Source organism: Aotus nancymaae, unplaced genomic scaffold (genome assembly GCF_030222135.1).
Source record: "Aotus nancymaae isolate 86718 unplaced genomic scaffold, 86718_ANA_hifiasm-v0.15.2.pri h1tg000006l, whole genome shotgun sequence".
Lineage (NCBI taxonomy): Eukaryota > Metazoa > Chordata > Mammalia > Primates > Aotidae > Aotus > Aotus nancymaae.
In genome coordinates this window covers 97374633-97386209 of record NW_026988417.1, presented here as the reverse complement: position 1 = coordinate 97386209, position 11577 = coordinate 97374633, and the positions used below count along the sequence as shown (strand labels likewise).

The following is an 11577-nucleotide window of genomic DNA, read 5'->3' as shown; positions in this document are numbered from 1 at the left end:
GACATGCTTTGCAACAAGCATTGTGAGAACAACTGGATATCTACATGAAGAAGAATGAAGTCATGTTCTTCCCTCACGTCTACCACAAAAATTAACTCCAAGTGGATCACAGACCTAAATGTAAGCATTCAAACTTTAACACTCTTAGAAGAAATTAGTCAATCTTCATAATCTGGGCTTAGGTAAAGCCTTCTTAGATATGACAAAAAAAGCACAACTGACAAAAGAGAAAACCAGTGTTGGACGTCATCAAAAGTTTAAACATTTTGTGCTTCAAAGGATGCCATCAAGAAAGTGAAAAGAAAGCTCACAGAATGGGAAAAATATTTGCAAACCATATATCTGATAAGGGACTGGTATCCAGAATGCATAAAGAATGCTTACAACTCAAACAACAAATCCAATTAAAACATGCGAAAGTTCAAAGAGCTAAAAGCAGAACTACCATTGGACTCAGCAATCCCATTACTGGGTATATAACCAGAGTGAAATAAGTTGTTCTACCATAAAGACACATACATGTGAATGTTCATTGCAACACTATTCACAATAGCACAGACATGGAATCAATCTAAATGCCCATCAATGAGAGACTGAATAAAGAAAATGTGATACATACACCATGGAATACTATGCAACCATTAAAAAGAATGAGATCATGCCTTTTGCATGACATGGAACATGGAAGGAGCTGGAGGCTATTACTCTTAGCAAACTAAGGCAGGAACAGAAAACCAAATACTGCATGTTCTCACTTGCAAGTGGGAGCTCAGTGATGAGAGCACATGGATATGAAGAGGGGAAAAACAGACACTGGGGCCTTTCTGAGGGTGGAGAGTGGGAGGAGGGAGAGGATCAAGAAAAACAACTAATGGGAACTAGGCTTCATACCTAGGTGATGAAACAAGCTGCGCAGCAACCCCCAACCCCTGCCGACACGAAGTTACCAACAGAGCAAACGAAACAAAAAAAGGAAAAGGATTTGAATAGACATTCCTCCAGCAAAGATAGACAATTGCCAATAAGCACACGAGAAGATACTCAACATGACTCACGACTGGGGAACTGCAAACAAATGCACCGTGAAATACCACTCACTAGGATGGCTGAGAAAGACAGATAATACCAAATGTTGGCAAGGATGTAGAGAAACTCGAACTCCCCTATGCTGTTTGTGGGAATGCAAAATGGGGCAGCCAACTTGGAAAGCAGTCTGATAGCTCCTCAAGAGTTCAGCATAAAGTAATGGTAATTTGACTCAGAAGTTCCATTCCTAGTGGCATACCCAACAGAAATGAAAAGATGTCCACAAAATTATGTTTATGAATGAAACACATGATGAAAATCTAAAAAGTGAGAAACACTAATGCATCAATAGATGAATGAATAAATAAAATGAAGTATATCCATACAATGGATTCTTTGTAAATGAAAGGAATGAAATACTGACTCATGCTATAACCTTGAAACCCTATGCTAAGTGAAAGAAGCCATCCGCAAAGGACAATATATCGTGTGATTCTATTTTATGAAATGTCCAGAGCAGGCACATCTGTAGAGCCAGAAAGTAGTTTCGTGGTTGCCTGGGGTGGCAGTGGGAGGAAATGGGAGTGATTGCTAGTGTACTAATGGGCTTGGGTTTTTTTTTTTTTTTGGAGTGATACAAATGTCCCAAAATTTGTGATAGTTGCACAACCCTGTGAATATACTAAAAGCTGTTGAATTGTACACTTCAAATAGATGAATTTTATGGTATGTGAATTCAATCTCAATATATTTTTAAAAAGTTAATATGCATACTATATTTAAACTGTAATATCCTTCCCTCCCTCTTTCCCTCCCTCTCTCTCTCCCTCCCTCCCTCCCTCCTTTCCTTCCTTCCTTCCTCCATGCCTAATTTATAAGCCTGGGATAGAATATGTTTAGACCCATGAAATAAAGCATAATTATATTGTTAGTTGGGTAATAAGAAAACATAGCAAGCCAAAAGTGGAAAATTCATTTAATTTGAGAAACTACAGACAGAGAGGATATCTGAGGTTTAAGCAAGTCTCCTTAATAACATTTATTCATTTTTTATTCAACACATATTTATGAAACATGTATTAAACACCTGAGGTGCTGTACTAGGTGCTAATTTATGATTTCAGAGCAACATACAAGTATATTTTCTATAGCACACACCTGAGAGCAAGTTTCGAATGTTTTATAACCAGTCGATTGAGGCTGCCTCCTTCCTTTTTTCTAGCAAGTCATTTACAGTAGCTGACTTTGGTTTATCGCAAATTGCTTACAAAGATAAAACCCACAATCACACTTGGAAATCTCTTGCTATTTACAGAAATGCAAAGCACTTTCTTAGAAAATTCATAACATAGCTGTGTGTGTTGAACAATGTCTGAGTGTCTTGTAGCACCGTTGGGGATCTCACAGCCACAGGGAGTGCGGTGTGGAGAAGCCGGGTCTGCCTTTTGTGGGTCCTCCCTCCGCCACTGGGGCTGCAGATCTACTTTGGTTTAGGAGGGTTGGACACTTGACCCAACTGAGGTTAGTGGCTGGTGTCAGCCTCATGGCCCCTAGAGATATGCGCTGATTGTGAAATAGCTCCCAGGAGACTCGAGTCTACAGGATCAAGTCAGAATCCACCTATTCTCAGAGCAAACTCGAGCCTTAAGTCCACGTGACTTCAAAGTGCTCAAGCCTCTCTGAACCTGCATCTCTGGAGGTGGGTCACATGAGACTTTAAAGCCCATAAAGTTTGCAAACTACTGTCAACGATGAACTCAGATCTGAGGTGGACTCCCAAGGTTCCTTTAAAAGTAAAAAAAAAAAAAACAAAAACAAACTAGGACCTTATCATCCAGGACTGTTGTAGGATTCCCCTGGGCCTGATCTAGTTTATTCTTAGGTCTGCACAACTTAATTGAATTTGATTCCAGAGATAAGGCATATGGACAGGGAAAGTGGCCACTCATCTCATCTTTTTATTATTATTATTATTATTATTAATTACTATTTTTACTTTAAGTTCGGGGATACATGTGCAGAACGTGCAGGTTTGTTACATAAGTATACACGTGCCATGGTGGTTTGCTCCACCTATCAATCCATCACCTAGGTTTTAATCCCTGCGTGCACTAGGTATTTGTCCTAATGCTCTCCCTCCCCTTGCTCCTCACCCCCGACAGGCTTCAGTGTGTGATGTTCCCCTCCCTGTGTCCATGTGTTCTCGTTGTTCAACTCCCACTTATAAGTGAAAACTTGCAGTGTTTGGTTTTCCTGTGTTACTTTGCTGAGAATGATGGGTTCCAGCTTCATCCATGTCCCTGCAAAGGACATGATCTCATTCTTTTTTTTAAGGCTGCGTAGTATTCCATGGTGTACATGTGCCACATTTTCTTTATCCAATCTATCATTGATGGGCATTTGGGTTGGTTCCAAGCCTTTGATATTGTAAATAGTGCTGCAGTAAACATATGTGTGCATGTGTCTTTATAGTAGAATGATTTATAATCCTTTGGGTTTTTTCCCAGTAATGGGATTGCTGGGTCAAATGGCATTTCTGGTTCTAGATCCTTTAGGAATTGCCACACTGTCTTCCACAATGGTTGAACTAATTTACACTCCCACTAACAGTGTAAAAGTATTCCTATTTCTCCACAGCCTCGCCAGCATCTATTGTTTCCTGACTTTTTAATAATGGCTCAAAAGAGCCCATATAGCCAAGACAATTCTAAGCAAAAAAGAACAAAGCTGGAGGCATCTGACTGCAAATTATACTACAAGGCTACAGTAACCAAAACAGCATGGTACTGGTACCAAAACAGACATATACACCAATGGAACAGAAAAGAGACCTCAGAAACAACACCACACATCTACAGCCATCTGATCTTCAACAAACCAGATAAAAACATGCTATGCAGAAAAGATTTCCTACTTAAGAAATGGTACTGGGAAAACTGGCTAGCCATGTGCGGAAAACTGGCTAGCCATGTGCAGAAAACTGAAACTGGACCCCTTCCTTACACCTTATGCAAAAATTAACTGGAGATGAATTAAAGAAGACTTAAATGTAAAACCAAAAACTATAAAAAGCCTAGAAGAAAACCTAGGCAATACTATTCAGGACATAGGCATGGGCAAAGACTTCATGACTAAAACACCAAAAGCAATGACAACAAAAGCCAAAATTGACAAATGGGATCTAATTAAACTAAGGAGCTTCTGCACAGCAAAAGAAACTATCGTCAGAATAGTATCAGAATGGGAGAATATTTCTGCAATCTACATATCTGACAAAGGTCTAATATCAAAATCTACAAGGAACTTAAACAAATTTACAAGAAAAAAACAACCCCATCCCATCAAAAAGTGGACAAAGGATATGAACAGATACTTCTCAAAAGAAGACATTTATACAGCCAACAAACATATGAAAAAAAGTTCATCATGATTGATCATTAGAGAAATGCAGATCAAAACCACAAGGAGATATCATCTCATACCAGTCAGAATGACAATTATTAAAACTGAATTAAAGCCTCATCTTTAATCTGGGGCTCATTTTTTTCATTTGTCCTCAGTCGGTCAACCCAATTATCTTTGTCCGGGAATCAGCAGTGAATTCAAAAAGCAATCCAGGAAAAAAGGTGTCTATACATATTCCTAGCAGATTTTACTCATATGAAAAAAAACACATTTAGAGAAAGTGGATTTTTTCTAAGGAGAACAATGTAATTTGTTCTCCTTAGAAAACAAAATGAAAATTTGTTCTCCTTAAAAAATAAAAATGAAAGGGAAAAATTTTCACCACATAAGCCATCAAAAATGTCTGCATTATTTTAAGCAAAAATCTTTTTTTTCCCCCTCAGTGTCTGAATTATCTTTATTGTTTACCAGGATTCATGATTTTTTTTGTATCTTATTCTCATTCATTTATTCAGTTGAGTAATTACACTTTGTCAGACAAATACCTAAAGTTTTATTATGTAACGTGCAGATTTTCAGGATGAGTGAAGCAGGAAAATGGCAGAAGAGTTCAGGAAAGACAAAAACGTAAGGCTAAGTTTATGCCTCTCTCGAATTTGATGATCACTATTAATTTAATCATCTGAATCTCTCTTAGGGATTCTTCCTTCACAGTGGAGGAGAGTGGGCTCCACTGAATTCATTGGAACACCGTCCTTTAAAGAGAAAGAAACTTTGAACAATAGATGTCTTTTTCAACAACTACTGCCAATGTTTTGAAAGTACTCATTTGTTTTCAACCAGATAACAAAGGCTGAGGAGTTGCCTTCTTTCCAATTGATCTGATGGTTTGCTGGCACTTTTAAAACACATTACATAAATCCTTAGAAATCTTTTGTGGAGGCAAATTCAGTATTTTTAAGCCGTGATCCTTTACTCTCGTGATTCATGGCATGGAGACAGCCCCCAGCCTTCCTGAATCAGGGTGAATGTTGATATTCCGTTTTCAAGGTAACACACCATATAAGGCTTCTATCGTCCTGAGGAGATCTAACATATTGCCTTCTCTTGACAAAAAGTCTCACTTGCAGATGTACCTCATTTAGTGCAAACTTTTTTTGTTGGGGGAATGGGGTCTTACCCTGTTGTCCAGGCTGGCGTGCAGTGGTGCAGTCACAGCTCATTGCAGCCTTGACCTCCCAGACTCAAGTGATCCTCCTGCTTCTGCCTCCCAAGTAGTTGAGACCACAGGCATGTGCCACCATGCCTGGCTAATTTTTAAAAAATCTTTTATGTTTTGTAGAGATGGGATTTCCCTGTGTTGCCCAAGCTAGTCTGGAACTCCTGGCCTCAAGGGATCATCCCTCCTTGGCCTCCCAAAGAGTTGGGATTACAGGTGTGAGCCACCATGTCCAGCTGAAACTCATTTTTAATGCAATAATAGTGTATGCATGTATATATATACACACATGTATGTATATAGATAGAAATGACTGATCATGTAAAAAGACAATTACCTCTTGTGTTACAAGTTCTACTACAGCAAACACAGATGACTAAGCTAAAAATATTTCAACTCAGGCTCCATGGCTCTTCTCAAGGGCATCAAAATAACTTACGTCTCGGAGGTGGCATTTTGGCCAAACTGTTTCCTAATCGAACTACCCGTTAGTTGGTCAGTGACTGGGATTCTGCTGCATTATGTTGGATTCTGCTCCATTCTCCACCCAGCACCATTTTCTGTTGTTGAGCAAGCCATGTGCCCAGGACTGAGGTTTAGTGCATCACCCTTCAAGCAGCCAACTGAGATCCTTGCTGATGCCTCCACATTCTCATTAGCGAGCCATCCTTGTCCCAGCCCACAGAGCAGCAGTGTCTGAGGAAGCCTTTGCCCAGGTGGACGGGCAGGCAGGCCATCCATCAGTCCATCATGCAGGGCCAGCTATGTGCCAGGCTTCATGCCATGATGTACCATGTGTGATCAGTCTCACAGAAGCCTATGTCCGTCAGAAGCTTTCCTGCTCTTCAAGGCAAGGGAGAAATTTTCGTGCACTCAGATTTTGGGAGGGGACTCCTGTATTTCACCTTGTTCTATGAGTTCTCCAATCCTTAGTGATGTATTGATTTTTGGATTGATTGGTAATCCATGCTAAGTTATGTCCTTTCTGCGACTCAGTATAAGATGAAAAAATTCCATGAGCTGGGTCAGAAATAGACAGTAGCTTTCACTTTTGTGTGGACCTCCTTTTAGCTGGGATGGAAGGAACATTACAGGATTGTGGCCACAGACCCTGAGGATGGCTCCTGGGTGTGGACAGGGCACACACAAGGGCCTGGTCTGAGGAGCTGCTTTGTGCAAGTTGGGACCGAGAGCGACCCAGAGCCACCTCTGTCTGCAATATCCACTCCAAGTTTGGTTGTTGCAGGAGCAGGCCCCTGCTCAGAGTTCGTCCTGAGTAACGTTGTGAAAAGAAAGGAGAAAATGACATATAACGGAAGAAATGGGAAGCTTGGCTTTTCCTACCTTCTGGAAAAACAAAGTTTGTATCTTTTTTAACAAGTAGGAACTTTTATGTATACAGTTATCCAAGAGTAATATATTTACAGTTTGCATGGCCTCGATTGTGTTAATGAAGCTATTATTCACACATGAAATGAAAATCGTTCTGCTTTGGAGGCCTACTTTGCAGATGGTGTTTTTTTTGGTGAGGGGACAAGCAATACGATCAGTCATGCAAGCAGGAAGAGAAGAATCAGGGCCAGGGCGCAGTGGCTGGGCTGGGTGGGCGGAGTGGTGCCGGCGCTTCCCTTCAGCATACACATCACCCTGGACCAGGACCCGTTGTTGGGCAGCGGGGCGATGCCCATCACGTTGCACATGACGTTGTAGACGTCCACCGATCTGATGGGAGCAGCTCTGAAGTTGGACTTGAAATCTGAAAAAGAAAGGGAAACAAGCTGTCGTGGCAGCTCCAGAGCAGAGGTGGGCTGAGCGCAATAAGGAAGAATTATATTCAGGCTGCAGGTGACATGGAGATGAGGGAATCAGCTCCATCAGTGGGGTATGGGCCTAGCAAGTATGAACGTGGAAGAGTGTCTGGAAGGCTGTAGGGTAGAAAGGAAAATAGCTTTCTATGGCTCATGGAGATGAATTTCTTTAAAAGACAAGCAGCAGAGCCAGGCTTCAGGGCTGACACCTGTAGTCTCAGCAAGTTGGGAGGCTGAGAAGGGAGGATTGCCCGAGCCCAGGAGTTTGAGAGCAGTGTGGATGACAGAAAAAGACTCTCTCTGAAAAAAAATGTTTTAAACCAGGCATGGTGGTGTGCACCTGTAGTCCCAACTACTCGGAAGGCTGAGGCAAGCAGATCACTTAGGCCCAGGAGTTCAAGGCTGCAGTGAGCCAAGATGGTGCTGTTATACTCCAGCCTGGGCAAGAGAGTGAGATCCTGTCTCAAATAAAATCAGCAAACAAACAGTCTTTCTTTGTGCATAACTGTGCTCTCTTTGTGACAACAGCACTTCCTTTGGGGGACTGGGGGGATGCTGAAGGGCCATCTGCTGCTGCTCCATGTCTGCAGAGCACAGTAGAGCCTGTATGGTCACAGAGTGACTGTCTTGCCCTTAACCAAATAAATGCCGTGCTCATCTTCCAGAACATCTATCTAGCCCGCACTGACGGCCAGAGTACCAGTGTCTACTGCAGAAGCTGCAAGACAGCTCAAGAATGTTTCTCACTTTGCCGCCCCATCGAGGTCACAGGTCTTGACGGAATCTGAAACTGTGCCATTTTCTCGGTGCTGGCTAGCTCAGCAGCCCTTGCGATGGTTTCCAAAATACGTGTTGAAGATCAGTGGAACACTCCTTGGGAGCATTTTATCAATAGATAAAATAAATGAGCCATGTCGAAAATGGTATGATAGCTGAATCAGGGATCCATATGCAGGCTCTGAGATCTAATGGAGAAGACCACTGTGCCTCTGCCCAGAGCGGCCCCCAAGCTCCAGAGTCATCTGGGAACACACAGGGAGGGTGGCCACATACAGCGCGGGGAGCGAGGGGTGCCAAGGGTAACACCACAAGCCTGTGGAGGGATTTCAATCAAGTGCACTGCCTCCTTCTCTACAGGGGCAAACGAGAGACAGAATTCAAAGCACTTGTCCATTTAAAGAGTGAATGCAAGATCTTAGTAATACACATACGCAACTTCACTTCTAGGCCCCAGACCAGAGCTTCCAACAAAATACCCAGTGCTACATTAAGGTTGAATTGAGGGAGGAGATTTTAGCCACTGATAGAGGCCTGTGCCTGTGCATTTTAGTTCTCCTGCAAGTTTTAAAGGAAATGAGTTGTTTGGGGGGCTGTAAAGCCAAATTTTCTAAGATATTAGAAAATAATCTTTATAATTTGCTTTGCTAAATCATCATAAATACTTTAGTTAAAAAGCAAACAACAGCACACAGCAATATATTCCAGAGGCATCCACACCGAATTCTCCTTTATTCATCCTAGAATTACAAATTGGAAAAAAGTTAAATACAGATGCTTCCGCCACACAGTATGTTAGATCCAGGGCAACTGCTCACGTGACAGGCTTTGCTCCCTCTGGAGGATTAAAGTTGAATGCAACGCGAAGAGGTGTGTAGGCTCCAGCACCAGCCTGCTGCCCTGCACGCACTAGCTGTGACCTCAGGAAATAGGCCTGGGAAGTCATCGTTCCTGGCACATATACTCAGTAAATGGTCACTGCTAGTATTTATTAATAAATATGTATGACAAGGGCAAACCATGGTTTGAATATATTCACTTTGTAAATTATTTGAAGGTTTCACTTTTCTTCAGGGGCAGGGAGGATAAGGGTCAATTTTTTTTAGAGTAAAAATTAGTTTTCAAAAATGTAAAACCCGGCTGGGTGCAGTGGCTCACGCCTGTAATCCCAGCACTTTGGAAGGCCGAGGTGGGCAAATCACCTGAACTCGGTAGTTCAAGACCAGCCTGACCGACATGATGGAACCCCGTCTCCACAAAAAAATACAAAAACTAGCCAGCATGGTGGCAGGTGCCTGCAATCTCAGCTACTCAGGAGGCTGAGTCAGGAGAATCACTTGAACCTGGGAGGCAGAGGTTGCAGTGAGCTGAGATTGAGCTGTTGCACTCCAGCCTGGGTGACAGAGCAAGACTCTGTCTCAAAAAAAAAAGTATATACATATATATGTAATATATATATATATATATACACACACACACACACACACACACACACGTAAAATATATCTGTGTGTGTTTATATATAAAACCTGCCCAGAGAGGAAAAAGTAAGCGCTGCCCAGTATGCCAGCCCTCTCCGTATCGAGGCAAATCAGTCAATCAGATGAGCATGGTGTTTACTTTTCTCTTTCCGAGGAATCAGCTGAAGCAGAAGATGTCAGTGGAATGGTTGTTCCAGCGATATGGAAGCAACTCTTCTGTCTCCTTGTCATGTGACCTGGATGTACTAATCCTACCGCCACCACATGGTGCCATGCCTTGCCGTGTGTGGGTGGGAGGGCACGTGAGGCAGTGGACGACAGTAAGCCCAGATGTCCCCCAGCCTTTTAAATATCCACTGGATGGGCACTAGGGCTCACACCTGTAATCCCAGCACTTTGGGAGGCTGAGGCAGGAGGATGGCTTGAGGCTGAGGAGTGCGAGACCAGCCTGGGCAATATAGCAAGACCGCAACTCTACAAAAATAAAAAAGTAGCTAGTAGTATGTGTCTGCAGTCCCAGCTACTCAGGAGGCTGAGGCAGGAGAATCTCTTGAACCCAGGAGATGGAGGCTACAAGTAAGCCATCACGCCACTGCACTCCAGCCTCGACACAGTGAGACCCTGTCTCTAAAAACAAAACAAAACAAAAATCCTCTTCTTTAACACTTCACAGGAAAAACTGAGATCAAATTCTGACAAAAGTATTAGAAAATATCTTTTTACATTGAAAATATGAAATCAACTGGGATTTCTTTCCCATTCCATCTAGTTCATGACCTCCTGTTCTGCAGGGATGGTGCTTTGGGCTTAATGCAGAAATGATCCAGGCTGGAATGAAAGCTTTTAGAAAATTCCTGAAGAGCAAAACAATGCCTGATCCAACTGAGGACCTAGACAGGCTCTACTAGCTCAAAATGGCATTTCAGACATGGACTGGGAATCCAAGTTATCCTCGTGCATTTACATTTTTTTGGATATTAAAAATGGGTCTCTTACAGAGAGGAGGTTCTGCAGGCTTACCCTGTGTCTGGCCACCTGGGGCTGCCTTCCCAGCGATGCTTGCTAGCTCGCAGGCGGCTCACTGACTCACTCCTGCTGTCTTATCTTGAACGTGGAGTTCTCCAGGGCAAGATTAGACTGTTCAAATTAGAAACTGGGATTAACCAGAGAGAGGCTCTCCTGCAGAATTACTTCCCCTTCTCTTTGCTGGACCAGGCTCACTGACTTCTAAGGCTGCATCTGGGCAGCCGCAGCGATGCCCAGTTTCTCCCTAAGCAAGAAGCACATGCAGTTAATCAGGAGGGATGCACCTTTATCTCAAAGTGCAGCTAGATAGCTATTAAAGGCCTTGCTCTTAAATTTTCTTCTCAGTAAACAGTCAGTGTGTAAAGCTGTTTAATCTTTCATGAGAATTGGAGCCAGAATGTGATGGTTTGTGGGAGGCTCTCCTCACGCTGTATCTGCCTGAAAACATTTTGCAATTAACCCAGTCCATTTTCATCAGGGGTCATCTATCTGTCTGTAAAAGACCGGGAGCTTTTAGTCAATGATGGAAGCCTCTGTTAATGGACAGACTCTCTCCACTGAATTTTAACTTTAAGCTAATGAGCTTTGGGTACCTTGCTTAAAATTTGGGATTTGGAGTTTGGTTCTGCTCTAAAAATATTCCTGAGACTCTCATTTGTATATAGTCCTTCAGCAGACAACTGGTTTGCATTCATGATCTTATTTCCCTCCTCTGGGAATGGAGAGTGTGATGCTTTTGAATGAAAGCCTTGCTGACTAATGTTCTCCCAGAGAAACACCACGGCCCTGGAATGTATCCAGTGTAGTCCAGCAGTGACCCTCAGCGTGCTCCGTT

At 42.6% G+C, this 11577-nt stretch overlaps 1 protein-coding gene across 4 annotated transcripts in view; it reads right to left on the bottom strand.

Moving 5' to 3' along the window:
- Nucleotides 1-2050: 2050 nt before the first annotated feature.
- ENPP6 (ectonucleotide pyrophosphatase/phosphodiesterase 6) overlaps nucleotides 2051-11577 on the bottom strand; it is a 245630-nt gene continuing 236103 nt past the window's right edge. For all 4 annotated transcript variants that reach the window (XM_012472543.3, XM_064369857.1, XM_064369863.1 and 1 more), the window contains one exon: nucleotides 2051-7406. In XM_012472543.3, coding sequence (XP_012327966.1) covers nucleotides 7201-7406 — 206 coding nt within the window. In that variant the 3' untranslated portion in view covers nucleotides 2051-7200. The remainder of the gene's footprint in view (nucleotides 7407-11577) is intronic.